Source organism: Lingula anatina, chromosome 1 (assembly GCF_051362555.1).
Source record: "Lingula anatina isolate TDL-2025a chromosome 1, LinAna3.0, whole genome shotgun sequence".
NCBI lineage: Eukaryota > Metazoa > Brachiopoda > Lingulata > Lingulida > Lingulidae > Lingula > Lingula anatina.
In genome coordinates, this window is record NC_141767.1 from 28,832,351 (window position 1) to 28,858,388 (window position 26,038).

General features: G+C 38.5%; 1 protein-coding gene across 9 annotated transcripts in view; it reads left to right on the plus strand.

The window, feature by feature from the left end:
* Nucleotides 1–26,038, plus strand: part of LOC106175934 (protein madd-4) — a 26,737-nt gene continuing 699 nt past the window's right edge. The window contains exons 1-18 of one of the 9 annotated variants that reach the window (XM_013558108.2): nucleotides 1–18; nucleotides 8,520–8,607; nucleotides 10,707–10,811; nucleotides 14,442–14,591; nucleotides 14,805–15,038; nucleotides 15,540–15,696; nucleotides 16,077–16,209; nucleotides 16,474–16,675; nucleotides 19,959–20,097; nucleotides 20,392–20,418; nucleotides 21,519–21,708; nucleotides 21,926–22,056; nucleotides 22,443–22,583; nucleotides 22,991–23,120; nucleotides 23,525–23,735; nucleotides 24,012–24,827; nucleotides 25,195–25,377; nucleotides 25,641–25,809. In XM_013558108.2, the coding sequence (XP_013413562.2) occupies nucleotides 10,740–10,811; nucleotides 14,442–14,591; nucleotides 14,805–15,038; nucleotides 15,540–15,696; nucleotides 16,077–16,209; nucleotides 16,474–16,675; nucleotides 19,959–20,097; nucleotides 20,392–20,418; nucleotides 21,519–21,708; nucleotides 21,926–22,056; nucleotides 22,443–22,583; nucleotides 22,991–23,120; nucleotides 23,525–23,735; nucleotides 24,012–24,827; nucleotides 25,195–25,377; nucleotides 25,641–25,809 (3,085 nt within the window). In that variant the 5' untranslated portion in view covers nucleotides 1–18; nucleotides 8,520–8,607; nucleotides 10,707–10,739. Of the gene's footprint in view, nucleotides 19–124; nucleotides 144–5,395; nucleotides 5,819–8,435; nucleotides 8,608–9,490; nucleotides 9,926–10,311; nucleotides 10,561–10,706; nucleotides 10,812–14,441; nucleotides 14,592–14,804; nucleotides 15,039–15,539; nucleotides 15,697–16,076; nucleotides 16,210–16,473; nucleotides 16,676–19,958; nucleotides 20,098–20,391; nucleotides 20,419–21,518; nucleotides 21,709–21,925; nucleotides 22,057–22,442; nucleotides 22,584–22,990; nucleotides 23,121–23,524; nucleotides 23,736–24,011; nucleotides 24,828–25,194; nucleotides 25,378–25,640; nucleotides 25,810–26,038 lie in introns of those variants that run through there. The other 8 variants (XM_013558111.2, XM_013558109.3, XM_013558124.2 and 5 more) reach the window with 8 other exon arrangements.

Consider the following 26,038-nt stretch of genomic DNA (forward strand, 5'->3'; position numbering starts at 1 on the left):
CAGATTGAACTGAAAAAGGTAATACCAATAGCCTCAGTCAAGAATTTAACACATACTTGTTTTACTGTACAGTCTGACTAGGATAGTGTACGTGGTTGCTGCCGAATGCGATTTGCACAAGTCTGCGCGGTTTATGAAGACTGGTAGGTGGTTAAATTTATGTAACTTTTTGAGAAGTCGGCTGCATACGAAATTTATGTGTACATTTTGGTTAATTTTGTTGTTAATATCATATAGCCATTTTAAAGTTATGACTGGAATGAAACATGGAGCGCTTAGACCACAAGCTATGTTCAAAGTATTGAAAAAGGTTTGGGAAGTGGCGTTGCATTTATATTTTTTCGATCGGTAAAACCAGCGGTACGGCCGTCACAACAAGTTCACAAAAGCCTTGGAATGCAGACTTTGATTCTCTCTCGCTGTGGGGCACACACCTTTCACACGCAGACAATATCACCTGACGCTTCGCATCTATGCCTTTTGCCGACCGACCGCGAAGTCTCCAAAGTTAAATGAAAGCATGACAAAACAACCAATATTTTCACGTATTAGGCTGGGCACGCCGAGTGCTTAACTTAAATGTTTTCCCATACCTAACCTTAATCATTTTAAGTCCTTCGTATGTGGGGGCACGCACAACGTATGTGATTTCGAGACTTGCTCGCGATGATGTTTCAGCGACTTTGTTTACATTCGACACAAGGAGACTTTTGAAAGTTCTTTTGAGTCGTGTTTTCAATAAATCAGCAATAAACCCCTCGTTCGAGCGCTTTAATGCGCACTGTTTTACTACCAGAGCATTATAAGAACAGGGAGGAGTTGTTATAATACAATGATGGAGGAAATACAAGACGGGGCCTAATATAGTCGAACGGTTTGATTACATACTGATTGAAGATAAGAATCAATTTCTCTCAATACCAGCGTGATATGTAAGCTATATCAGTTTGCATACCACATACCTCTCCATGCTCTTTTGTAGGATACTGCAAAGCAGCGGAGGGAAAATAGGGAGGAGAGAAAGAAATGAATACGTAGTACATTGCTCTAATGATGATGCTTTTTATTCTTCAATGACACGAAGTATAGACGAAGCGTCTATAAAATGTCTCTCCCCGGACGTAGGATTTTCTTACCATGTGAAGGACGTTAAAAAGCGTGGAATAACAATTTACTCATCCCCCCCCCACCCCGCAACAAAACTGTCTTATACTGCATTATTATTGTCGAATTCTGAAATCAAAATACGACCTTTCCGAAATCTTTATTGTGCCATTTTCTTCAGCAGATGACGCTTAAGTATAAATGCAAAGCCTGCACCGGAGAAGACAAAATAATACGTGTCACCCATTTAGTGCATGAGAAACGATCTTTAAATCATCATTCTTGTTACCGAACACAAGCTAAAGAATCATCACCTGCCCTGGACCCCCCCCCCCCCCCCTATTAAATTCAAGAATGGATCTCTAAATTGCATCCTCTGGCCCGTGACGCCATTCATCATTCAGGTAATCAGTGAAAGGAAATGTTTTTAACCTTGCCGTTCACAATCTTTATCCTTTTAATGCATTTTTATATTAGCACAATCGATTTTTAACTCAGATGCGTGTCTCGACACAATGTGATCTAATGTTTTTTATCATGAGCTTTGAAATATACGTGAGCAGACAGATCCTATGAATGCTTACGATTGATGGTTTTCTTTTCATCGGACCTTTATTACGTGGTGGGCTTATTTCATTGCTTTACTGTGGGACTTATAAGACCTTTAGGAATGTATTAGAGATTTATATGCCTCCCCCTCCAAAAATGATAATAGCCGTTTTCCCATTAAGTATGTGTTAAAACATGTCGTTGATTAATCGCACTTTGTTGAAAAGAAAAACTAGTAAGTGGGTAAAGGAAGGGAAGGACGCATCCCCGTTTTCACTGTTTTCACTTATTTTCTCTAAAAATACTTTCATTTGAAAACATAAAGTATGAATTAAGTAAAATTTTGTCCAAAAGTTAAAAAAAGCCTTAATTGTTTTCATTATATACCGAAGGAAAGTTAACTTGACTTGACATGTCTAAACTTTCTTTTAGGTAACGGGAAATACAGAATTGAATTTTTTAAGTTAAGGTTCGTAAACGACAGGCATTTATTTTGTTTAAAAGGTAATCAATTAGACCAAAGGTGAATTAACATTTTTCCAATTACTATTTAAATGAAAAGTGTTTAAAAATATTTATATTCCAAACTCCTAAAAATGTGTTTTATTTGTCAAAGTCATTTTAAAACGCGGTTAATCAACTCAGCTGGACAGTCCTTGTGATTTACGAGTATTTACTTCTGGTTTTAAACTGACATTTTGGTCAAATATAGGAATCCGTCGGGAGGGCCTGTCGCTGCACATTGCGTGATAAGCGTCTACTTCACGCCTACAGTGATTAGTTATGCTACTTTGAAACATCTGCGTCTTAAAACTGCTAAAAAATACTGCTTTGTTCCACTCTACTGACATTCCTCTTACCATCGATATGTTTAAGGATGATTTATTTGCTGCAATAACAGCGACAATAGCTTTAAGTTACATCGTTTGTCATTTTTTGGTCTTGACAACCTGTCAGATCGTAAAAGCATGGATTGAAGTTTTTTTTCCTGTTAAGCTGTTAAGGCAAGACAAAATTGATTAGTTGGTTTACGAGCACGTTCGACTTCCATTTTTAAGAAATCAGAAAAAAACTGACTTACCCTAAAATTGAAGTGCTGTGCCCGTTAAACATCATATGATTATCAAAAACAAAAACGTAAAAGATGTTATTTACCAAGCCTGTTTGCAGAGAGGCGCCACTCGTAAACCCACTAACAAGTTTTCCTAACCACGGTCTGAACTGACATGCAAGTATAATGGTCTATAATGTGAACCTACTAAAACATTGCACCATCATCACTACACATTAAGGTAATCACAAACCCAAGTTATTCTCAACACGTTTATCGATTTGAACATGTCACATTTGATTTTGAATCAGGCTGTTCTGTATTTGATAAATTCTTCAGCCCGCCAGGTGCCTCTAGTCGTGATGGTGTCACTGATGGGACACCACACTTGAGGTATAGATGGTCACCGTGATATTCAGGATATTAAAGCTCACGTGAATACATAGAGCACTCTGTTATACTTATTTGCGTCATGTTTCTTATTTGTTAAAATACCTTTCCCCCTCCCCCCACTTTATTTCTGAAAAGTAAGACCAGCCATTTCTCCTACCTATTTGGCTTGAAATCCAATAAGAGTGCGGCTTATATATATATTCATATGTATATTCATATGTTCAATCATATAATCAGGTCTAAATGATTACAAGTTGGTTTGTTTAAAAAAGATTGGCTCCCATGCAGGTTGGTCACTTATTCGGCCTTTTTCTTAGAAATATGGGCAGTCCAATGTTATATATGGTTTGAATCCATTCGATAGTATCATTTTCCTACAACCTGCGGCTTGGATAGCCACCGTCTAAACATGTCAGAAAAGATTGTCATTATTCAAAGTCTAATAAAAGGGAGAGGATAATTGACCGAGGATTAAAATTATGATGAAAATTGAAATATTTGAAGTTAATCTACTATAGCCAAATGAAGTCCGGCAACGTTAAGAAATATGATTGGATGTTCATGAGCAGCTGCAATCGGGGATTTTTTTTTCCGGCGACCTGAAGGGTATCAAAATTCACGTATGTCCATAGGTCGCAAGTGGTAAGGGACTGTGAAACACGATCTCGAAGAAATGGAACATGGCGTCAAGTGTAAGGGCGACTGTCGGGTGCAAGTCCTTGTGCAATGTACAATGGTAGACTGGGACGCTAGGTATAATCATCAGATACCGTCAAAACGTGCTTCCTTCCAACTGTCTGGTATGTAGAAAACATCTTAACGAGATTTTTCAGCGATCATTTTAGATACTCTTAGATAAATTTAGCCGAAAAATCACTCTAACTAATGCAATTACCCGTGAATGTCAAACTGTGGGCTTCATCACCTACATTCCGATGGTTGTTTTTATTGACTGAAATCTTTGTTAATTAAAGTTATTACTATTGATGTCTCACAAAAGTGTATATTATATCCACCCTGAGCTTAATATTACTAACAGTAGGGATTTCTTACTAATAAATACTCTCTGTTACTGCACATAAGTGAAAGACAGATGTAGTATTTCAGGTTGACTAGTTCCTGCGTGCAGAACATCCAGAAAATGCTGAAAAAATAGTATTTTCTTTTGCCTCATTTTTTTTTCTTGAAAAGTTAAGAGGATCACATTTTCCAGGAGATATTTGGCTAGGAATCCAGAACGAGTGAAGAAACGTGATATATTTACACACATTTAGAGCCTAAACTTCCTCTCTGCTTCAGTTACTTTTATTATGTAAGTTAATAATCTGAATGGTCCCATGTATGTTCCTGTCAGAAATGTATTGGCTGTAGGTTTAACAATCTGATGATATGTTTAAATGTACCAAGTGTCCAGTTCGAAGGCTGGGGTAATTCATTCTGTCGGATGAAGAGGTAATTGATGGGCTGAATTGAGCTCAAAAGCGATCTCGAAGTCTCACAAAAACCACAGATCATCTCTTGGCGGCGTGCACGGTGACCCGAAGAGCTGCACATCTAAAGCACTGAAAGCAATGCGAGGGCATGCTACATTGGCGATCATATTGCGTGGACCAAGAATACTACTGTGTCACGTTTAGTCTTGTTTTCCATTTTCTCCACTTTGAGTTTCAGTAAATTTGATAGTTGGCAATACTAGTGAAGATCATAATGACGATGAAGCTGATATTGCTGTGGCATTTAATTCAAATCAAGTGCTGTTGCTTACGCTTTGATATTCACAATGGAGAATTCCTGGGCCAGGAAACATCATGATTGAAGTTTTATGTGCACGAGAAACATCAAAGGTTGGGAATCATGTCATACACCGTTGATCCAAGTCTCAGTAGGAGATTGGGAGAAAAATAACAACACGATAGGTCAGTTAGACCTTATCATGCTTGTTACGGGCTGTCCAAAGTTCAAAACGTGATTAATAATTGAAGAACAGTATATGTTGCATTATTTCTTTTTCTTTAATTCGAACCAACAACTACACCTTTTTCAGACTGCTTAATGATGAACACCGTTTAACTTCTCTGACTTTTTCAGCTGCTATAATCCCATTACGTCTTGATTTTAAAATGAGAAGTGATTCTGCGTCTGAACAGGAAAAAAATCGAGAAAGATACAAAACAGTTTAACTCTTCAGCGTTCTAGCTAGGTCTAACCTAATGACGTATGGTACGCCACCTTTTACTTCAGCCGTTATTTCACCGCCCAAAGGTATAAATGCTGTGACCATGGTGTTTTCGAGGGGGTTTTGCACGGGCAGGGTAGAGCTTTGAACAGTAAATTGATTTTAAGGGTCAGTTTGATTTAGATGAAAACCACGATCTAATTAACCTTGGTGATGTTTACGGTCCGTGCTGATCAGAGTCGGTTTATTGTTGATTCTTGCCGGAGATGCTTGGGGCTGTCCCTCAGCGCGCAGACTGGGTAGTTAATCAGGGTCCAGCCTAGTAGCACGCACAGCCACCGCCGTATGGTGCCACCGGAGTGGTCTCTCCTGTCGGTCTCTCCAGTGCAGTGCGCTTTGAATTCATTCTCATTGAAGATTTTGTGTCCAGATTATCAAAGTTGTGTCAGTGAGCACATGAACTGACACCGGTATTCGACTGCATTTGCATTGCTAAAAATCCATCTTGGCAGGTGGACGGCAAGATTGTGGAGCGGTACGTTCAGGTATGGGATCCTGTCAGTCTTGCACTTAAAACGACTTATCATTTATTGTCTCTGTATTTTATTGCCTTTCGTACTGAATTGCATTCTTTAGAAATGTACTCAAATGTTGGTCTTTATTTAACAGGTAATGTAACAGTTGCATGATAGATGGTTTGCAAAATATGCATGCATTTATTACGTGCTATTCTATTTTTGGAAGATAAGTGGGCTTGACCTGTCTTTGTATCAGTCAGTGATGAATGTGCTGATTGTTACATTGGCATGTTAACAGGTAAGAGGACTTGTCTGCTAAAAGAGGTAATTAAAACACGCAAGGCGTCTGCGGTAGACGGTCATCCTGCTAATCAACAGAAGAAAGTACTTAGGTCAACGTCCCTTCGCACGCGCCAGTCAGTGTGTTGGAACGCTGAAAATTACAAGTGGCTTTGCTTGATAGTGATTTGACGACGTTAATATAATTATAGTTCTATTATTCAAGAAAAAAAAACTTATTTTGTTATATGCATAGGCAACGAACTGAAAATGATTCCAAGTATCTTTTATTTTATTATCTCGCTTCTGTAGCTTCGTTATAACAACACATACGCATGGGCGGATCTAGAACACTAAGCTAGAAATCAGTCTACCCAGATTATCCCCCAGTATAACTGTGTGCTCATCACTACTGGTTTCGCTTTTATTTTCATTTGATTCCATTCATTTCTGTGAAAACCATTATTGCCGCGATCGTGTGGTATGTGCGCATGTTTCTATAATGCCACGTGGTACCAGCTGACATGTACGACATCTGTCTTATGGGTGGGAAAAAACGCCCTCCGCTTGAAGATGACAATATGGCATATTTTCTGCACACTTTTAAGGTTTTTAATGATACTTCTGTGAGCTTTAGTGCGGGTCTTTTGTCTATTCTGGGACACAAAATCCACCTGCAAATAATTGTCATTCTTGGGAGGTCGGGGAGGGGGTATGCTAACCCGAAAGCTCTTGAAAAATGTGTTGATTTGGCACGTTTTGGAGTACATAAGACATACTTGAGTAGGTCCAGGATGCGTCTCTGCCGCCCTTTGGGTAGGAAGTAATCCCACTTTTTGTGCTTAAAAAACAGATGGGACGGTGCTTGAAGAGGCTGTCCTGGTATACAGAGACTGGGGGTCCGTGTGACAGTGTCCACCTTCCATTAGATTCATTCAGGTTAGGGCTAGCTGATGTAAGTGGGTCAAAATCTAGGACGGGGCCTACCTGTAGAAATCAATGGGAACCGGACTCTAAATCACAGGGGACTCGCTCGTGTATGACACCGATCCTTGGTTCCATCACTTAAAAAAGTAACGCAAAGTAACACCGAAGTGATGTTATTGCTGCTTACATCTTCTTGTTAGGTACTCAAAAGATTTAACACCGCGTGCAGAGACCTCAGAGAATGTTAAATATGTTTTCGGTTTCTCGTGTTTAAATCCCCCCCCCCAATGGCGCCTAGAGTAAGTTCATTACTTTTATTATATATAAAGTATCCAAAAAGAGTTCGCCGAAGTCTAGGTAACATTTTTTTTCAAAGGATAAGGAAAAATAGGAATGGCATTTGCATTATGAGGAACATTTTTCATTTGGAAAATAAAAGGAACAGAAACGATAGGAATTTCCTCACATCACTATCGCTTTAGGCGTGCTTTAATTACACAATTTTGGTAAGAGGTATAGCATACGGCTTTCAGTGCAATATATAGCCGTGTTTATAAGGAGAGGCAAGGGCATCTCTGGACTAGTTCCGACAAGTGAAGTGTCAAGTGAGTTATTCCCTACTACAGAGTACGGTTACTGTTAATTGGATATGCTGTAAATTTTAGCCTAAACCGACGTCTATAGTAAAACGTACACGCTACGCTCGTTCTGTGGACCCTCCTCTTTAACCGTTATTTATGTTGTGTAGTGTAATTCTAGATCACAAAGAGCGAAAACAAACTTCTTTGCAATTCCACCGTGAATTACCTTGGTCTTAGATTTCCACACATGGGATGGAAACCGGGTTGAACCAATAACATTCATCATACTGATCTGTCAAAGTCCCGCTCAGATCTTGGTGGGAATGACGATTGCTTAAAGTTATAGCGTTTTAATCAAAAGAAATCTTAATAGCCCGTTTTAATGATTCACAGACGCTTATTGAGAACGTGAAACACACTGCTTTTTGTTCTTCCTGAATATTTTCACGAAAAAAGATGAAAAAAAACGCAATTTCATCATTCAAACATTATAAAGTTTTACATTATCACACGTCAACTTAAATTTTTACCTGGAAATCAAGAAAGGGAAATAGTTGAGTCTCCTTTCTTATCATTTTCAAGGCAATTGGAAATAACAATTACTTTTACAGCAATTTAATTCGACGCCAAGAAGGAAATTACATTACGTCAAAATTACAGCAAAAGGGGATGCATCAACTATCCATTCATTGCAATAATTGATTGATTTGGTTACATAGATTTTATGGCTGTCTAGCTGATTGAGTCGCTCGTTGCCGGATTCATCTCTTGTCATAAGCCCTTTTGCCAATTATTGTATTCATATATTCATTGGGGTGTTTCTTATAACATTATGGAGCATAGAAGCTATTAACTCAGACTAGCTAACCACGTGGTTGGATGCAGTTCAAGTACCCGGCTTTCAACGCACACTTTTAACAGGCACACTTCTCTCATTGCAGTCATCACTGAAAAGAGATAAGGAATGGACCGATAGCGAAAAGGTCGAGCAGAGAACTTCACCAGGTGTTCATGTGGAACAGAGAACAGGTGAGAAAACCGAAGAGAAACTTGTCGCGTATGCCTGGCATCATGCTACCCTTATTTTGGACGGCATAAGATTTTAATAAATAACGTCAGTCTAAGAATGAACTCGTGACCATGACACGGGGAGAGCTGTGGCGTGAGGTGTATGGGGTCGAGTGTAACAGATCAACTAAGAACTCAAATCCGTTATTATTGGCCTTTGATATAGACCCGAGAGACTGTGCCCTGTGGTATCGTGAGAAGTTGCCCAGATATTATCGAAAAAAAAAATATGACGACTCTGTGCACGGATACCGAATCTGACTGACGCGGATTTCTACCCTGTCTTCGTTATCACTCTGGAACAGATAACGCTGACAAGAAACTGTCGCATTGATGGAAATAGATAACAATATACTGGCAGGGTCGACCTCAGCAATAATAAGGTGGTTGCATTTACGTGGGGGACGTGTGTTAATACGAACTACGCCTATGCAATTCACTGCTATCGCAGCAATGTCAGGCCTAAATTTTGTGAAGACTGTATCTAACTGGAAATGCACCTGCAGTCATTTCCAAAATAGAAATTCCTATTAATGAGAAACTTAAGCCAGGTAATCATTCAACATGTAGGCAAATTTCTACCAATATTTCTTCCTTAGCCTTAACTTACAAGTATCGATTTCATATTTACAGTTTATGAAAAACTGTATTTTTATTGTTGTTCTCGTTCTCGATCCTTGGTAATCTACGAGACTTAAAGAGGACGAGAGACGTTGTAAGAGTTTATGCGGATCAAAAGATATGTCATGTTAATGCTTTCCACGCAAGGTGTAATCGCCAGTGGTACTAGTCAGGACAGAGTGTGATTTGAATTTTACCCTCCAGCTGACGGATGGAAGCCCTGCGAGGTTGCGCAGTCTGTAACAAGAGGCGTTTTAATTACTACATGCTGGATTTATGCGCCTTTCATTCTTGGCAGTGAATGATATTTTTTTTCACAAAACGTCAGTAGAATGGATAGTATCCCTTCACCTGCGCCCGTGGACAGAAATGAGTGGAATTTTCATGCTGAATATTTTTATTTTCGCGGTAGCTTGCCAACATGATTTTTTGCAACAGTTGAAATTGTAAATTTGAAGAGTAATGTTTATCTACCACAACCCTGTATGCGTCGTAAATAATACAAGTAGCCATCTGTGCATGATCAGGCGGCCTTTCAACACAGCACGCGCGCAAGAGGAATGGAGTGGAAATGTGCCACATACGGACTGTCATAACTCTTGTATTCTGCCCAAATTACGCGATATGTTTATTCTTCTCAAGACTTATAGTCAAAAAGGTGTGTAGGGTTATCTTAGTCTTACAGGTACACCTTGCTGAGTATATTTTTCTGATATTTCACTTTTTTGCTGAATTACGCACTATACGTAATTATACGCACCCTGGATTCACTTCACTATAGAATGTATAATAATAGGCTCTCTGTGATTTAATTTATTTTCAATCTCGTTAAATTTGATAGAGAAAACAGGCATTGGCAGGTTGTGTTGATTTTTCGTTAACTGTAAACTACGCGAAACATTATTCAAATGTATTAATTGCAGGCGAATTGATCTTGGGAAAGATTGGGCACAACATTCACAATAACAAGTATCTCCCGGTGGGTTTTTGTATGCCAATATATTTGGCAGGGACTCATCCAGGACATGCCGCACGAGAACCCTGGAGATGCCATAACAGACATGCAACACTGAAATGTTTGGTTGCGGTTAAAATGCACTATGCTTCTGTCTGTAATAACGGCCAGAACTGTGCCAAGTGTATTTTCTTACGTGTCTGTGAATGAGCAGCAAAAACATATGTTCATACATTGTTCGGTTATTCCTTCAATGCTTTCTAGGACGTTAATTTTGATTTAATACGGCTGCCTTCAGCGTTTATTACTGACGCGCCTTAGGTTTCAGATAGCGAAAAGTATAAATTGCTGTTTAAAGTGCTTTGATTTCGTATTTGTGCGAAGGGGTGATGTAAAATACATAAACTTATCACTAAGTATGCTATTTGTTATGTTTGATAAGAGTACTTTCAAGTGGACTATTAGTTTACTTGTTCTTTTTCAGCATTATGACGGAAACTGCTAGCTCCGATGGTTTATGAGAATGTATGCAACTCGCCGCGGATTTTCCGGCTTGTGGCTTGTGTTGACGACGCTGCTAGGGATACAGGTAAATTTAATAAATCAACGTACAGCTAGATTTGCGTTTTGTTGGTTTGCTCTCTCTCTCTCTCTCTCTCTCTCTCTCTCTCTCTCTCTCTCTCTCTGGAACACACATTTTATTCCTAAGAATTAATACACCGAAATGCCTGCTCGTAAGTTTATCAATTTAGACGCAGTATTTTTGGACATTATGGGCGTTAAAAGTGCCTCTTACTTGTTAAGTAGTTATTTTCAAAACATAACGTGATGGGGGCTTAGAATATAAAACAACAGGGAACCTTTTTAGTTACCTTATTAATCCAGAGCAGAAACGTTTGACATGTAATGTACAGCATGTAACATCTGTGTACATGTAACATGTCTCAGTACTTGATTTGCGAGCCCAAACACTTCAAAACTGTTCAGTCCCTCTTATCAGGTGTATGCATTCACCTAAACAGTTGACAAGAAATGTACCCTCAGATTACGCTCAACCACTTGCCCCATGTTTTAAGATAATCCGATGTTGATACAACCTGCTCCGAACATGTATCTGATTTTATAATATCATATCACGACCCTGGCGCGACACCGAGCACCTGTTTTGACTGCTATCGGGAATTTTGGGAGTCTCACTGACATGTGCAAGGTCGTGTTGACTTTCGCTTTGCTCTAATATCACTGTGTATTTGTGCTTTAATTCTCTGAAGCGAATGGTTTTTTTTTTTTTTTTTTGATTTCAATAGAGTCAGCGATGTTTTCCGAAATGATTTAGCGCTAATTTTTTAAAACAAACTGACGCCTTTTTGCAGTTGGCGAACCTACACGCACGAAAGGATAGACATTGCTTAAGACTGGTTCTATGAACTATTTTTAAATCCCTTTTTTCTTATGTAGAAGTGGATTGCTGGCATCGTCTTATGAATTTTAAATGGCGCGTTTTTCATTATTAACTCTTTTGCTGTTCTTTTCCATTTCTACCCACATTTATCAATGTGTCTAACTTTCTTTTAACTACTCTATCTGTCTTTTTTTACCTGTCAGTTCTTACATTTCTTATGCCTCAATCTATTTAATGTAATGCGACTGTTTATTTATCTTAGATTAACGCGATTGCTTAGACTTCTTCACTGCCTACTTTTCTCATTATTTCTTTTCTTTCTATATAAAAAGAGGCCATGCCGTATTTGGGATTTCAAAGTTGTGTTGTAAAACATCTTGGCAAGCTTTCATTACGTAGGTTGTTTATTTCCAATCAAACAACGATCAAATAAGCACAAATCGTTAATTCTAAAGCAGTTTGTTTTAGCACAACTACCTTTGTCCGTAAGATATTTCTTGGTATGTTAAAATTCAGCTGTAGGTTCTCATACCGTTGTGTATAAAAGAGAAAAGTATTTAATTTATTTATCAACTCCCACAAAGTTACGATCTTTTGTTACCTCATACGTGGTTCTCCACTTGCCTGCTTAAACAGTTTTCTTTTGAAAGATGTACCGTGGAACATTAATCCAAACACAATAGTCGTTTTATTAAATTTCCATCAATCCATTAAGCAATTTGTATCAACGAACTCGTGTGGCAGTTTCTTTTCCTAGTCGAAACTATTTGGTAGTTTTCAAAGTGACGGCCGCAGGGGACTGTAAACCGTGGAATTGTCTTAAGCTGAATCTATTATCACGCTGATCCTAAAATTTGGTCAAAACTAAAGATCAAAGACCACAAGAGGAAATTGAATTTCAACTCCTAGCTGCGCTGGTTTAAATCATTATTACATTTTATGCGTACGTTAGACACGCTTTTTTTAATCTCTCTTATATTTCAAATCGTTCTCCTTGGCAGGGAAGAAAAAACAAGTGAAAGTTGGTATCATATCATACATCAGTATGTAAGTTCGAAAGAAAAAAAAGATAAAAAATAAGGACTACGATGCCCAGAAGCATAATCTGAACTGTCCAAGCCCTAGAAAATGGTTTGGTGACATCGATAATAACAGTCAAGTTGATAAATTGTACTACTGAGAACAGGTTTTAAAGGGAATTAAAATATGAAAACACCAAAATATCAAATTTAATGCCTGGTGTCCGCTTTGGTTATGTAGAAAGGTATGAATGGTCCCTCCACGCTAGCCAAACGTTCTGGGAGGCCAGTCGATGCTCGTTAAGCGAAACAAAAACCAGACTCTCAAAGGAATAAAAGGGCAAAGGTAAGCCTTAGGGGATTCAGGGGCGATTTTGTGCCACCACCATGCAGACTTTGGTTTTCGACACCACAAAAAGGTAAATGTTGGAAATGCCAGGTGCCCGTTAAGGGTTCTTTCTTCCTGGAGGCGTCCTTCAACAAAACACCTTAACACTTTCCAGTTACACTTCACCTCGAAAGTTTACAGGCGTTTTTTTTTTTTTTTTTTTTGTTGTTGTTGTTATTAGTTCAGCATATTATTTATTTTGTCAAATTAAATTCTTATGTGGCACTGGAATTCGCACTTCATAAACCATTTACAGCAAATCTACATTTTGATATGTTCCTGTACTCGGAGCCATTTTTCTGTGTAATTGAAAGAGTGTTTATGTACTTTTCCTCAAGTTGATACATGAGCTGCGCAATAAAGAAAAACACTGAGACAATATCCCTTGTTTTGATTAAAAAAGACGAGTAGTTAAAGGGTGAAATTGTGGAAATAAACCGAATGAGACCGGCATGCTAATACTGTTGTTTCATCATCTATCTCAACAGCATCTTGAATACAGGCCTGGATAGCTGAGGGCTACTTTAACGTACGACTAAAATGTTTCAAACAGGGAAGTGCAGTTTTTTTTCTGTCCCGGTCGGTAAATCTCGCGAGTTTGTTCGGCTTCTGATTGAAAGTTGTCATCGTCTGAACAGACCAAGTGGATATTCGGAAGACTGACGCAGTTGTCAATATTTTTTTACCGAAACATATATAAATAGTGTTTCTGTACCCTACTTGTTTGCAAATTGAGCTCTCGCGACCTTTTAAGTGGGATACCGAACCGAGAAACTGTGGCAATACTAAATAATGAGTTTGGCAGCGTTGCACTTAAATGTTCTCTTAAAAGCCACGCGGAAAAGGAGAAATTCAAACTATTATGTATTGTTTTCTTTTTAACCCTCGCGGCGCAGTTTTATAAGATAACTGGCGTCCGACATGAGGTTCAAATCTCTTCCTGTCAGTTTTATTGTTCCATGGTCTATCATCAGTTTTTGTATGGACACATTATCGTCTGCTGTCGTCATTGTAGTCGGTATTGACAGCATGCAATGATGGCGTTTTCAGCGATATTGAGTTGACTTATTGAACTGTAATTGGTATTTCGCCAGGATTGAACGTACCTCGACGTGAAAAAGTTCCAAAACAGGTACTGCTCATGGTGCCATAAGTAAACTGCCCATATATATATATATATATATATATATATATATATATATATATACCACCGCTGTCTCTGTAGTCTTTATGCTAATGTTGAAAGTGTTTCAAACGAACTAGGGTTTGTATTTTCGAAATGTCAGGTCGTATAATATATGCATATATTCATCGCCACGAAAATGATAAATACATTCGTATATACTTCACTTGTCATTAGAAACAGAATCGAACGTATTATTTATTGAACAAATCTACAATACGTTGTAGCGCCTGTGTGCAGGCTCCCATTGGTCAGGTTGGTCGGGATGGAGCGGATGTTCCAGAACGTGCGACGGTGGGGCATCGTACCAACTTAGACGCTGCACAGATTGGAGCTGCCAAGGGGCTTCGATACGCTACAAAACTTGCAATTCTAAGGTGAGATTGTTGCTTCAAAAATATCAAAAATTTCCATTTATTGGCCTTTCATGAATGCTTTCACTCATTTTGCCCTCCTGCAACGCCTAAGCAAGGCACTATTCGGTCTAACTTAGAGTTTGGCAGATGCTGACTTTGAACTTCCTCCGACACGGAGCATACAAATGTATCATTGTTGCCATGTCCTTACTTTTTGCTTTTAAATCATTTCAGCCATGCCCAGATTCGACAGTTGACTTTCGCGGCCAGCAGTGCGCAGCGTATAATGACGTACCTTACTACAACCAGCTCTACCAATGGGAAGCGTACCACGAGCCGCGTGACCCATGCTCTCTCCGGTGTAAACCTAAGGGTCATGATTTTGGTGTTATGTTGGCCCCGAAGGTTTTAGATGGCACACGATGCAACCCGACTTCACTTGACATGTGCATAAATGGAGAATGCAGGGTGAGTATATTGCTCTTAACTGAACTGAAACCTAAATGTATTTTTATATTGATTTAAACGCTCCGAAGATCACAGGAGTCCGAATTTAGTACGAAAGATGACGAAGAAAATATTAATCGTAAATTAAAAATAAAAAATCTTGTGATGTCTTTTCGGTTTCACAAGAGCTCTGTCAATCTATTTATAGTAACCTTTTAGGCTAGTACTGATGTAGGCTATATTTTAACTAGATTAGTCTTGGGAGAAAGAAAGAGAACATTACATCGCACACAGAGGATTTTAATAGCCTTAATTGCCAAAAGAGCATTAGTCGGAACTCCTTGGTCGGAACAACACAAATTTCAAAATAAGAAACTCACTTTGATTTTGAATGGATGAAATCGGTCCAAAAAAGGGTAGAAATCTGCATATAAATCTGCATAAATCTGCATATAAATCATTTCCATATTTCCATTTCTCCTTCAATTACTTGGAATACCCTACGTGTGGTGTTACTTTCAGACTGTTGGCTGCGATCATGTTCTGGATTCTAAGACAGTGGTGGATGCGTGTGGCGTTTGTGGCGGAGACAGCTCAACTTGTCAACAGACACGACAGACGACACGTTTCCACTGGCGGGAAGCCGACTATTCAGAGTGCTCAGTAACCTGTGGTGTAGGTAACTTGATTACCACCTGCTTTTAAACTCATATTACAGGAAATCTCACAAAAGCTGTCGGTTCGCAGTCGCATGGGGCGTGAGAGAAAAGAGCATCGGTATTAAGGTGAAAGAAATAAGTCGAAAACATAATAGTCTGAGATATTTATTACGCCTTAATCATTAACGTATAGTGTCACTGTATCTTTTCGGTAATGTAAATTTGTTGTCCTGCAGTGTATGCTTCCTCTTATATGTGTTAAGATGAACATTAAGAGCACTTGCTTTGCGTGGTTAGTATGCTTTGCGGTGGCCACAATAGTCGTCATATCTGAATAGAAAGAAATAAAGAAAATCGGAAAATAATGATCGTCGTGATGACCATGTCAAATGCCTTTCAGGTTACAGGGTAACCTCCACCGTCTGTGTGGACACATGGCGGAATCAGATCATCCACAGTGGATACTGCGAGCTGAAAAACAAACCCAAACTTAGAACGCAGATTTGTCAAGCTCCATCTAGTTGCATCCCTGTGTACGTCATTTTTCACATCATGATGAAATTTTCCAGATATTCCAATAAGGAAAGTGAATGCATTATTTTAAAAATTATTGAGAAAGAATCGCTAGTTTATTTTCGAGGGGTGTTCAATTCTGTGCCTGCCAAGCACCAGTCGTTTTTATCTTGAATTTTTTGCGTAGTTTCATTTACGTGCGGTTGTTTAAGTGTTTGTTTGCATACTTTTTTTAAGAAGAGAATTGAATTTTTGTTAGAAAAACATTTACTTTTAACTTAAAGATGGAAAACAGAAGATTGGCAGGCGTGCAGCAAGTCGTGTGGCGGAGGAACGGCGGTGAGAAAGGTCTACTGCGTGCGCGAATTAGAAAATGGGAAGTTTGACCGTACAGCGGACAAAATGTGCACAGGAAGCAAACCTGCCAACAAACAAAGCTGCAATGTCCAGGAGTGTCCGCGTTGGTATGCTGGACCATGGTCACTGGTTTGTTACTTTTTGTATCATACTTTTTTGGCTGAGCTATAGCAATATGAACATGGGACAGTAATTCTCGGTCAAAATATAATAAAACCATGCATTTTACAGAAATATTGCCCTCGTTTACTATTTCAAATTCTTTTGTACTTGCGCCCCCTCCTATCCCACCCCTAGAAAATCCCTGGATTCGTGAGTGTAACTAATCAAATCGAAGTGTGTCTTTTTGGGATGGGGTTGACACCGTGCATTTTAATAACTTTAGTTTTTTTTATGTACAGACACAGATGTGTCTGTACATATTGCCATCACCTGCGTCTGTCGTCGCCGTCGCCGATGGCGATGCCGATGCCGATGCCGTCGCCGTGCACTTTCCTTGTAAACACGATAAGTGGAAGGCAGTTTTACTTTTTGGCTTTATATTTACAGAGCTGATGAATATTCATAAAACGCAGGTCAAGTTCGAAAATCAGCATGATCGGGCCATTATTATAGAAGTTATGCTGTTTTTTCACTTTTCAGCATATATGCAACCTTGTAAACACATTTTAAGGAAAACCGTTAGGCCTGTTGTCATGACACTCACAGGAATAATCAATCTTACTAAAACGCAGGTCAAGTTCGAAAATCAGCATGATCGGGCCACTATTTTAGTAGTTATGCGTTTTTTTCATTGTTCAGCATATATGCAACACTGTAAACACAATATAAGAAAAACAGTAAGCCCAATTGTCATTAAACTCACAGGAATGGTCAGTCTTACTAGAACGCAGGTTGAGTTCGAAAATCAGCATAATCGGGGCATTATTTTAGAAGTTATGCTGTTTTTTCACATTTCCTCAGATTTCCTCAGATTTAATTCTTAGGCATGTTAATACTAATAGCCTTATTATTTAAGTAATAAGATACGTAAAAGTGTTTGTTTGACATTTCCTGCATCTTTACAACATTGTTAGTTGATTATGTAAAAATGATGGTAAACTTGTTATCGTGTATTGTGTAATAAAGTGTCAAAAATGGAAATAAACTCATATCATTGCAGTTTGTCAGATTCAATCATTCACTATGTTCAGAATCTCAGAATCTAAGAAATTGGACATTTTTAAATGTTAAAACACTGTTCTATTGATATTTTTCACATCTCATCAATTTTCTTAGTTGATCTTATAAAAATGGCAGTAACCTATTAATTTTGTTTTATGTTAAAAAAGTGTTAAAAATGGAAATAAACCCATTTCAGAACAGTGCAGTCTTGTTTACATTTTGGCATTTTGAAGGTGTGACTTTGAAGTTCCATCGGCCTAAAAACCTTTGTTAGTCACGTTTACTATTTGTCCATGATACTAATATTTTATTATTAAAAATTGATGATCATTATGCTGTTAAACATTATGTAATATTGCATCAAAATTTGAAAAAAAACTATTTTGGGCACTGCTCCCATGATGACCATTTAAGAAAAACCATGTCACTTACTGTTCTCAAACAGTACAGTTAATATGTACAGATGTGTCTGTACATATTGCCATCACCTGCGTCTGTCGTTGCCGTCACTGTCGCTGTCGCCGGCACCATGCACTTTCATTGTAAACACGATAAGTGGAAGGCAGTTTTACTTTTTGGCTGTATATTTACAGAGCTGATGAATATTCACAAAATGCAGGTCAAGTTCGAAAATCGGCATGATCGGGCCACTATTTTAGTAGTTATGCTTTTTTTTTTCACTTTTCAGCATATATGCAACACTGTAAACACAATATAAGAAAAACAGATAGGCCAATTGTCATTAAACTCACAGGAGTGGTCATTCCTGCTAAAACGCAGGTTGAGTTCAAAAATCAGCGTAATCGGGCCATTATTTTAAAGAAATGCAGTTTTTTCACATTTCCTCAGATTTAATTCTTAGGCATGTAAACAGTTTCATTATTGAACTAATAAGATACGTAAAAGTGTTTGTTTGGCATTTCCTGCAATTTTACAACATTATTAGCTGATTATGTAAAAATGATGGTAAACTTGTTATCGTGTATTGTGTAATAAAGTTTCAAAAATGGAAATAAACTCATATCATTGCAGTTTGTCAGATTCAATCATTCACTATGTTCAGAATCTCAGAATGGAAGAGATTGGACATTTAACACTGCTCTGTTGATATTTTTCCCATCTCATCAATTTTCTTAGTTTATCATATAAAAACGGCAGAAAACTGATAATTTTGTTTTATGTTGATAATTGTTAAAAATGGAAAAAAAAAACATTTCAGAACAGTGCTGTCTCGTTTACATTTTGGCATTTTCAAGTTGTGACTTTGAAGTTCCATGGGCCTGAAGACCTTTGCTAGTCACATTTTCTGAATATCCATAATACTAATATTTTATTATTAAAGTTGATGGTCATTATGCTGTTAAACATTATGTAATATTGCATCAAAATTTGAAAAAAAAACTATTTTGGGCACTGCTCCCATGATGACCATTTAAGAAAAAACATGTCATTTACTGTTCTCAAACTTACAGGAAAGAAACATGGGACTAAAATACAGCTTCAGTAGGAAATACAGTCTGTTTGATAATTCTTGCTGCTAGTTAAACAGTTATTTTGTGAAAATTTAATTTTTCACATATTGGCATTTTCAAGGTGTGACTTTGAAGTTCCACGGGCTTGAAGACCCATGCTAGTCACATTTTCAGAAAATCCATGATACGTATATTTTATTATTAAAATTGAGTTATTATGCTGTTAACCATTATGTAATATTGCATCAGAATAGAAGAAAACACAATTTTGGGTGCTGCTGCCATGATGACCATTATGGGAAAACCATGTTACTTATGATTGCCAAACTTTCAAAAAAGAAATACGGGACTAAAATGCAGTCTGAGTTGGAAAAGCAGTCTAAGGAACTTCTTTTTCTGGAAGTTATGCATTTTCAAAGTGTAAACTTGTCACATATTTTAATTACATTGGTATTACCTGTTGAGGATAATTAAAATTTGATGTTGAATTTGCAGTTTAACATAATGTATTTTTGCATCAGAATTGACAGTAGCCTATTTTGTGCATAGTTATTTCCTGTTTTTTGTCTGTACATTTGACAGCTTTGCTGCCTTGTTTTAATTATTTTTTAATTTATTAAAATACTAAAATAAAGCTCTAATGGCAATAATAGTGCAGGCTGTTTTCAATGAACAAGAAGTGGAGTTATTATATAGACCGATGCTTAAAATATTTGAGCACTGGTGACTATAATTCGAAAACGGTGACCTGACAAGCACAACTCTGTCTTTTCCAGTGCTCCGTGACGTGTGGCACTGGGGTCCAGTACCGTGAAGTGATCTGCAAGCAGGTTGATGACCTACACTGCAGTATAGAGGACAAACCCATCAGTGCCCAGGACTGTGATACACAGACTTCCTGTATTGGGGAAACAGGTACTTTTTTTCTGATGCTTGTTTGTACGGATGCATACAGCCTTTGATCAAGAAACAATATTGTCTGCTCTTGTTTGTTCAACGCTATACATGTAACACATCGGTGCAAATAGTCCTAAGCTATTCAAGTCTTTCGGACCAAGATAACTGCCGGAAAAAAAGCGTATTATCTTTACTCTTTTACGGTAGCCAACAGGCCACAATGACTGCTTAAAAGCTATTCAGATTATTTCTTTCGAAACTTGTGTTGTAGTTTTCTATCTGAATTATTTTCTTCCGTTTTTTGTTTGAAAGCTGAGACGAACGACCGATCAGGGCAAGGTAAGGGACTGAACTTGTACGTGTATCTGGCCTTTAAGTTTTCAATATCGTAGTAGTCTATAATTAAGAAGTAGACAGCTTTGCGCAAGTGAGCCCACTACTAACAAATGCCGACATTGTCCTTAAAAAGCTATTTGATGGGAACATGTTATTTCAATGTTTTCTTTTTGTTAGGTACAAGTCTCCCATTGAGTCTAATTTAACAACTTTTTTGTTTACACAAAATTGTATCACTAGCTAGTAACAGCGAAGCGGGCTGTGCATTAGGTTTGGTAATGTAACTACGAGCGTCTTCATTCTTACGCCGCCGTCTTCATTTGCCTTCGTATCAGGCAATCTTTCTCATGAACTTGGCTAAACCTTTCCCGTAAATATATTCTATCTTGGACTGCTCAATTTTGTTCTACGCCTTTCGACCTCCAGTGTGCAGCAGGAAGTTCTTGGCATATTATTCGACTATATAACAGCACATTGGTTTAGGCAAAACGAAACCTTATCCATATATGCGCACAGTTGGTTTGGTAGTAAATTTTGAAGTTATGACATGACCTTGGAAGTTAAACGAACTTTTTAGTGTTTCTGTTGTAAACATGTGTTATTGCATGTTCGTTTTATTTTTATGGCCATTAAGTGTTTTATCTGTTTAAATATTAGCATTACTTTGTCGACTTTTTTCTCGTACATTTCCTTGTGGCGTCTTCCTCATTTATTTCACTGCTTTGGTGGTCATATTTCACAATTGGTTATTGGCAAAGGGTTAATGCACTAGTGTTGTCTGTGAATCTATTCTCCTTTCCCTTTTCCACATTATCATATACAATAGAGGGAACATGGAATGTAGACTACTAACATTAACTCCATTTTTTTGTTATTTCAAAGCAGCTAATATTATTATTTCGTTTTGTCCCTACATCTATAGCATGATGGGCGCGGAGCATGCCGGAGTTACGTTACGAAATTGAGTGGGAAAGATATTGTTCTGTTGCACCAGACAAGCAGTGGGTGTGTTTTTATTTGATTAAGAAAATTATAACAGCGCACGCATTTTGTCTAATTCCCGCTCTCGTGATATCAGTGACAGCTTTTTTTTTCTCCCTCAGAAACCGTCGAGGCGTCTTACAGGCTGCCACGAGTTTTTGATAATAAAAATGCAGTAGAGGAGTTTGACAACTCGGCGGGAGATAGGGTGAATGCTATCAGTGCATCGGCAGACAAAAAAGATACCATGATGGCGGCGGATAAACCTGCCCCACCGATCCAGGCAGACCAAGCTATTTCTTCAACACCAACGTGAGTAAGCCACTCACTGAATAATGTCCATTATCTTGCTGTCCAAGAATGTGCATCGTTGATGCCAAGTGCAGTCCAACTAATTGGCTATAGATACAGGGGCGACTTGATGTGACTTTAATTTTGAAAATTGGCTTTTTATTATTTTGTATCTTTGGAGTGATTTTATGATATTTCCTTTACTTAATCGGGTTGTCTGGATGGAATTATTTTGCAGGTTTATAGCTACAGAATGGGGGCCATGTAGCACCACATGTGGCCAGGGGGTGAAGATACGGTTGGTACAATGCAAAGTCTACCTGGCCTTCTCCCGTAGTGTCGTGGATTTACCTGACAGTGAATGCTCAGGTACATATAGTAGCACTCTTTGGGCGTATTCCCAGACATTTAGATCGATCTATCCCCGTGGGGAGTCTCACTAGATTACTGTCAGATAATCCGGCTTAAATGTCCGTCCCGCCTACTACAAGCTGTAAGGGGGTAATTAACTTTTGTGCCCGCTCGGCTGACAGCTATTTAGCGTGAACCCCCAGGGAGTTAGGTCGATCTAGTTTGGATCGATCTAATCTCTGGGAATGGGGTCTTTCTCTCTATTGCAAAGGCACACAGTCACATGTACTCGCGATGTTTAAAAACATTAATATATTTACCGACATTTCAAATATGCTTTTATCATTTAAAGATAAAATTAAAGAATTAACCAAAAGATAAATTTATTCTTGACTTTCTTTTAGAGGCAAAACCACATGAAATAGAGCAATGCAGCTACGGCAACTGTTCTGCGCTGATGATTCCGTTTGATAACATCGTTCCTGAGCAAGTTTACTTGTGGAAAAGCCTTAGATACACGGCTTGCAGTGCCCAATGTCTAGGTGGTAAGAAATTACTCAAACCAATCTATCAGTTTGATGGGAGGCATTGTTAATATTAGTTAAATAAGTAGCCAAGGCATATCAAGGTAAAACGGCATAAAGTGTGTATCGCTTAATTTCATGAAGAATGCTGTCACTTGATAATCAACGCAATTTTGAATCATCTGACACGTGTAATATGCACCCATCGCACATATACTCAGTACTGTACACTGGATCAAGCATAAAAACTGTTAGTTACTTTTGTTACTCAGGGACAAGGTTTTATTGTGCGCCAGGCCAATTTGCATGATAATGCATGTAGGCCTACATGTTCCATATGTTTGATTCACTTTGATTTCTTTTTGTATGATTCAATTTGAATTTTATGGAAGTTGACAATAATGGATCTTATACTTAATTCCATGCAGGCTTTCAAGAATCCATAGTAGAGTGCGTCCGAGCATCTGATGATGCTGTAGTTGAAGACAGTATGTGTGCTGCGTCTCCAAAATTGTCTTCTGTGACTCGAGTCTGTGGCGATGGACCATGTCCGCCAAGGTACGAAATCACTCATTTTGAAACTACTCGTTAAAATTTCAGTTTTAATTAATACAATACTACAGAAAAGATCAGTAGATGGTTGTTTGAAATAAACATATCGAAAATAAGTCGGTTCATGAAGGATGTGCTATTTCTTGAAACACTAGAGCAGCGCTTGAAAACAGTAGGGAATCACAATAAAAATGGTACAATTAGCCAAACTGTACGTGTGTGCGCGTGTATGTATTAAGCTAACATAACCAAATGTATATTGAAATCGGGCATGAAGCCTGACTGTGTTTTGTAGGATAGATGACAGAGAGTTAGTGTAGATATTTATGAAGGCGAATGATCACCACGTCAGTGGTGCATTTGTCTGCCCAGAGCAGCTACCTATCCTATATTTTCTTGATATCTGCCAGGTGGCGTATAGGAGCGTGGGGGCACTGCTCCACTACGTGTGGGAGGGGCACGCAGACCCGCTCAGTGCAGTGTATTCAACAGTTGGCGCGTGGGGAAGATTTCACCGCCGCAGTGCCCGAGGATTTCTGTCCAGTACCGAAACCAGAGAGCGACAGGGAATGTAACCTCGCTGAATGCCCCCCTTTCTGGCATGTTGGAAACTGGACTACGGTATGATTTATAGTGATTTTGATATAAAAGTATTTTCAAAAATACATTGACATTCATAGTAAGAATATCCGTTAATTCAAATGAAATTGCAAATAGGGAGAAGACGAAAAAATTATAGACATTGACTTAAAGTGATAAATACAAATTGAAATATATTAACCAGGTTAATGATTTCATTCAGTATAAATTTTGAATAATTGAGGTACACAGATGGTTATTTCTCTTATACAGGCAGAACACTGTCAAAATTTTGCTGGCATTTGTTTTGCATTTCAGTGTTCTACACCTTGTGGCGGCGGTCTGCAGAGTCGTATGGTTATGTGTCAACAAGTGACTCCCACAGGAACAATAATAAAAGTAACAAATGAAGCCGAGTGCTTAGAAGAAAGGCCGTTGGCAGAAAGGAAATGCAATTCCTTTGATTGCTTCAATAAAATTTTGCCAAAACCTGCCAAAATTCGCAAAGACTTATCACATTATGTGCAGATCAAGCCAATGAAGCGAATTCTGTTAATAGTTGGTGGGAAGGCCACCGTTATTCCGCAGACGACAATATTGGTAAGGTGCCCCGTGAAAAATTACCCACAATCCGAGGTGGAATGGACTAATGATGGAGCCGTTATACCAAAATCAAATCATCACTCGAGATTAGGCCTCAAAGGTCATCACAGAATATTAAGAATACGTAAAAGCCGGTTAAAAGACGCCGGGATTTACACGTGCAGTGCAGACGGTGTAGCAGCTGCAATCTCGATAGATTTTCACTCAGAAGAACACGCGGCAAAATTACACAGTTTACGCAAGAAATATATGAGAAGCCATACATCGACGGATGTAATTTCAGACTCATGGAATGAGTACAACGGCAGCAGCTCGTATAGTTTTGTGACTAGTGACTGGGGAGTATGTTCCCAGACATGTGGTGGTAGAGGCATTCAAATGACAAACGTATCTTGTGAAATGATTACTGACACTTCGTATAAAATATTACCACAACAAATGTGCTTAGACGCTGGTCTTGTGAAGCCCCGAGAATCCCGTGGGTGTGGCTGGGCTGAGTGCCCGCATTGGACCCTGGGGGAGTGGAGTGAGGTAACGCAGGGTATACCAATACGCCAAAGGGTCCCAAATGGGGAGGGAGGATACTGAGTTGTGGCGAAATCCATTATATGAAAGTGTGATATTAAATTGATATGTTAAAGGAATGGTAGCTCGTATCATGCCATTGGTTCATAACTGTGAGATATCTTGGCTAGTTCATAAAATTTAATATGTCAGCCAGACTATATTAGACTAGTAAAAAAAGTTAATTATGCTAAAGAGACTTAACAAGTTTTTCTATCTTTGAGTTAAGTCCCCTTAGAAACAGTTTACTTTTTTTAAATCATTGCACAAGAGAATGAAAAACCTATCTTACCAAAATATATATTTCAACGAGCTTTACTTATGTATTCCACAGTGTTCCAATGAAACCTGCCTTGGCCACGCTACGGCTACCCAGCATATGCAGCTGTACTGCTCGCTCCTAAATGGAACCTACGTAGACAACGCTAACTGTGATAGAACCAGGGCACCCAGCACTTCACGACACTGTCACAACCCCCACTGTCACGCTGTCTGGGAGGTGTCACCCTGGACTAAAGTTAGTTTTGTGAAGTACAGGCATTTGAACGTTTGCAGTGCTTTAAAACAGAATAAAATTGGAACGGACAATTGCATGGGGATTTTAACAGTTGTGATATTTGAAAACAAGAATTAGAATACGCACCTTTTTAAAAGTGCTTGGATTTATATTTTTTATGTTACTGGTTTCCCTGAAGTCTTTTTTTTTTTCAAAAGGATCATATATGGTTTGAGGGTTTTCATTTCACTTAAAGGCCGTTTTATCAATCACTTGTTTTCCAGTGTTCCAAAACATGTGGTGAGACGGGCATCAGAAGCCGCATGTTGAAGTGTGTGTGGTCTGGCAGTGGGATTCCTGCAGGGATCAACTGTCGCAATATGGACAGACCGCACGCCGCAGTCACCTGCGAAATGCCAGCATGCCCTAACGGTACGCAACCGGTCACATACGGTAATTGACCTTCTAGATTTGCTGCTAGGGCGGTTGATATGGTTAATAAAATATTGACAAATTTTTGTATTGTGTACATTTGTAATTATATTTAAATTTCCCGATATGCTATTTAACCTGTGAAGAAAATGTATATTAGGTGTCATGAGTATCTGGCGGTGGGCCTGTTATTGCTCTTGATTACAAGCGAGGTAGTGTGGTTAATATATATAATATGATTTTTGATTGT